The following is a 3,477-nucleotide window of genomic DNA, read 5'->3' on the forward strand; positions in this document are numbered from 1 at the left end:
AGTGACTGCCAGCTCCATGAAGGCAGCCCTGAGGCAGCAGCACCGCCGGGCTCCCAGCACCGACAGGCACGCACCAGCCATGGATGGAGACGCGACCACGTGCAGGAGTCCCGTGCCCAGCCCTCACTGCCTACTCCCTCCTGGCGCAGGGCCAGGAGCACCCCAAGGAGCTACCAAGGCCGCTGGGAAAGCTGCTCCCCCCTCCCCAGGGGCCGAGCAGGGGAGGAGGGAGAAGACCCGGCCAAGGTGCTCTCTGAAGGCTGAGCCCAGAACCAGCTCCCAGGGGCGGCCACACTCGGGTCCCACCTCCTTCTTCTGCAGCACATGGTGCAGTCTGTTCTCAGCAGCTATTTTCTTCACAAAATCCTTCGTGAGCCCCCCCAGGGGGCAGAGCGTTCTCCGCAGGGCCTCCTGGGGAACCTGGCTGAGAAAGAAGGTCTGGTCTTTACAGCTGTCAGCTGCCTGCAGAAGCTTCACCGCTGCCGAGAGGAAGAACAAGAGACGTGCAGGAGTGAACATGTCGCTCTCAGTGCCGCCCTCTCGTCCGCAGACACGGCGCCCCCGTCTGGCAGAGCCGTGCTCACACTCAGCGCGGAGGCTCAGGAAGAGCCACGGGGTCAGTGCGGCCTTCTCCCGGGCTCCTCCGCTGTTAAAACACGTTACAGGGAAGGGAGGGCTCACAGGATGAGGAACTCTATCCCAGTTCCCACCTTCAGGGCAATATTTCCGAAGAAGAAACATCCCATGGAAAACCAAGGTTAGAATAAACGCAGCCCGTGGGGAGCTGAGGGAGGGGGGATCGGCTCAGAGCCAGGCTGCAGGCCGTCCTGGCGTCCTGGCCATGGCAGGCGCACTGAGCCCGCTGTGGCCGAGGGCACGCCTTGGGGCATCAGCTCTGCATAGATGCACGCTCTCCGGGTGCACGTGTCTGTGTCAGAGCCCAGCGGACACTGTCAGCTCCCCTGCGGCTCCTCTGCTATTTGCAAGCCCTGATGAGGGCGCCTCCAGGGACCAGATACAGTGCAGAGTGCGGATCCTGGCCCCGTGGCCCCGGCTCAATCTGGCTGCTGTTCCTCTAGGTCGCAACTGCGGGACTGCCCCCTCTGTCCACTGACCAATGAAGTAACTGATGCCGTGCCCTCTGCCCACTGACCAATGAACTAACTGATGCTGTGCCCTCTGCCCACTGACCAATGAAGTAACTGATGCCGTGCCCTCTGCCCACTGACCAATGAACTAACTGATGCTGTGCCCTCTGCCCACTGACCAATGAAGTAACTGATGCCGTGCCCTCTGCCCACTGACCAATGAACTAACTGATGCTGTGCCCTCTGCCCACTGACCAATGAAGTAACTGATGCCGTGCCCTCTGCCCACTGACCAATGAAGTAACATGCCGTGCGAGTGTGCGGCGTCCTCCCCCGCTTCTCAGACCCACGCTCTGGCAGCCTCGACACGCTGCACTCAGCTACCCGCGTGACATGCTCTCTCTGCAGTTCCTGTTTTCCACCCAGGACTCCAAACCCGATTCTAGGTTAGCGGTGTGGGCAGACGTATCCCCATCTCAGACGAGGACACTGATGCTCCGACACCTAACTGACTGCCACAGCTCAAGCCTCGAGAACCTGACGGAGCAACAGAGCCTGATCCAGCTGCGTCGCCAAATCTCTCAGGCCCGGGACCTGCCAATCCCCCCAGGGTCTAGGGGCGCCTCACGGTCCAATGTCCCACTGCCGGCCGGGCCCGCCGGGCTCTCCTGGTGGCAGATGACCACCCACAGGCCCGGGAAGTGACCCCCTGAGGAACCCCAATCGAACAAGCCGGCCTGGAGCCCCCGAGTGGGGCGGGACGCTCAGCAAGGACCCGGCGCTCTTCGAAGCCGCCCGCCTGGTCTCGGTAACCGAGCTGACTGCCCGTCACTCACCATTTCGAACTTCAAATCGGTTTCTGAAAAGGCCCTCTGGTCTCCTCACGTGCTTCTGCTGGAAGACCTCCTCATCTTCCAGGGACGTCCGTGCGTAGTGACCCGTGGCAACTGCGTCCGCGCCTGGGGGGGTTTACAAACACAGGGTCAGGTTTTGGGCCTGCACTCGCTGGTCGTGGCTGCACCAGCCAGGGCTGCCACCCCAGGAGGGTTCGCCTTCTCCAACCAAGACCCCGGGGAAGGGGCCTTTGAAACGACACGGCGTTGCTACAGGTCTCAGGGCTTCACGGGCCTTTCAGAAGTTACTGTCTCTCCACTCATTCATTCTAGCTCAAGGGAAAATCAGTATAAGAAACACTGAAATGGGCTTTATGTCCTTAATTTAGTACAAGAACTTAGAATAAGTTAAAATACTATCGCGACAATGACAGGCCACTTACAAAGAAATGTTAATGACGTGGGAAAAGGCTGATGCCGTGGAAGGAAAAAGTATGAAGACTGTGACCCCATTTTTTAAATGTACAGAGGAAGACAGTACCCTGAAGTCCATGCCTTTGATTCTGAGAAGAGAAACTCGACATGACACCCCCCTCCTCTTGCTGTTCTGTGGTTTTAAATTTTCTCTGCCCTGGCTGGTGTGGCTCCGTGGATAGAGCACCGGCCTGCAGACCGAAGGGTCCCGGGTTCGATTCCAGTCAAGGGCACATGCCCGGGTTGCAGGCTCGATCCCCAGTAGGGGGGAGTGCAGGAGACAGTCGTCCATGGTTCTCTCTTATCATTGATGTTTCTCTCTCTTTCTCCCTCTCTCTTCCTCTCTGAAATCAATACAAATATATTTTTTTAAAAATTTTTTTCTTTAATAATAAATACGTACAGGGGTGGGAAAAGGAGGTTAATTATAATAATTAATAATACAATAATAAATAAGTAATAATACTAGTATAAACTGTTTCCCACATTCACGGCTTTGCCCGCCCTGAGTGACTTTCATCCCGGTCATCAGCGCGGTCGGTGTCTGCCTTCCACACGATGCACAAGCGAAAGCCCTGCCCAGGCACCCCGCGCCTCACTGTGAGGACCGGACAGTTTCCTCAGAGGCCTTTTCCGGCAGGTGCAGCGAAACTAGCTCCGTGGGAACAAGACACAGGAACGGACACTTGCAGATGAACTACCTGAAAAGGGACATTTAGGAAGAACACACTACTACATCCTGGTTGAGTTTCTTCCTTTTTATTTTATTGATTTCAGAGCGAAAGGATGCAGGGGAGGGAGGGAGGGAGGGGACATCAGTTTGTTCTTCGACTTATTTACACATTCATCGGTTACTTCTTGTATGCGCCCTGCCCGGGAATCGAACTGGTGCACCTCTGGTTCCAGGTCGGTGCTCAACCACTGAGCCACACTGGCTGGCGCCCTGGCTGCTTTCCTAACAGAGCAGAAAGCCTGGACCCTCCTCCCCAGCACACAGTGCTGCGGGCGGCATGGGCGCCTCTGAGGAGCTGAGCCTGCGTGTGCTTTCGGTCCGGACGGCTCGGCCCACGACGACGGTGGCC

At 57.4% G+C, this 3,477-nt stretch overlaps 1 protein-coding gene across 1 annotated transcript in view; it reads right to left on the reverse strand.

Annotated features, from left to right (window-relative positions):
* Positions 1-3,477, reverse strand: part of TRMU (tRNA 5-methylaminomethyl-2-thiouridylate methyltransferase) — a 17,385-nt gene that overhangs the window by 3,560 nt on the left and 10,348 nt on the right. Inside the window, exons 5-6 of the mRNA XM_015570734.1 lie at positions 1,925-2,047; positions 307-479 (exon numbers count right to left, since the gene is read on the reverse strand). Coding sequence (XP_015426220.1) covers positions 307-479; positions 1,925-2,047 — 296 coding nt within the window. The remainder of the gene's footprint in view (positions 1-306; positions 480-1,924; positions 2,048-3,477) is intronic.

The sequence above is a fragment of the Myotis davidii genome, unplaced genomic scaffold, assembly GCF_000327345.1.
Source record: "Myotis davidii unplaced genomic scaffold, ASM32734v1 scaffold67, whole genome shotgun sequence".
NCBI classification, from domain to species: domain Eukaryota; kingdom Metazoa; phylum Chordata; class Mammalia; order Chiroptera; family Vespertilionidae; genus Myotis; species Myotis davidii.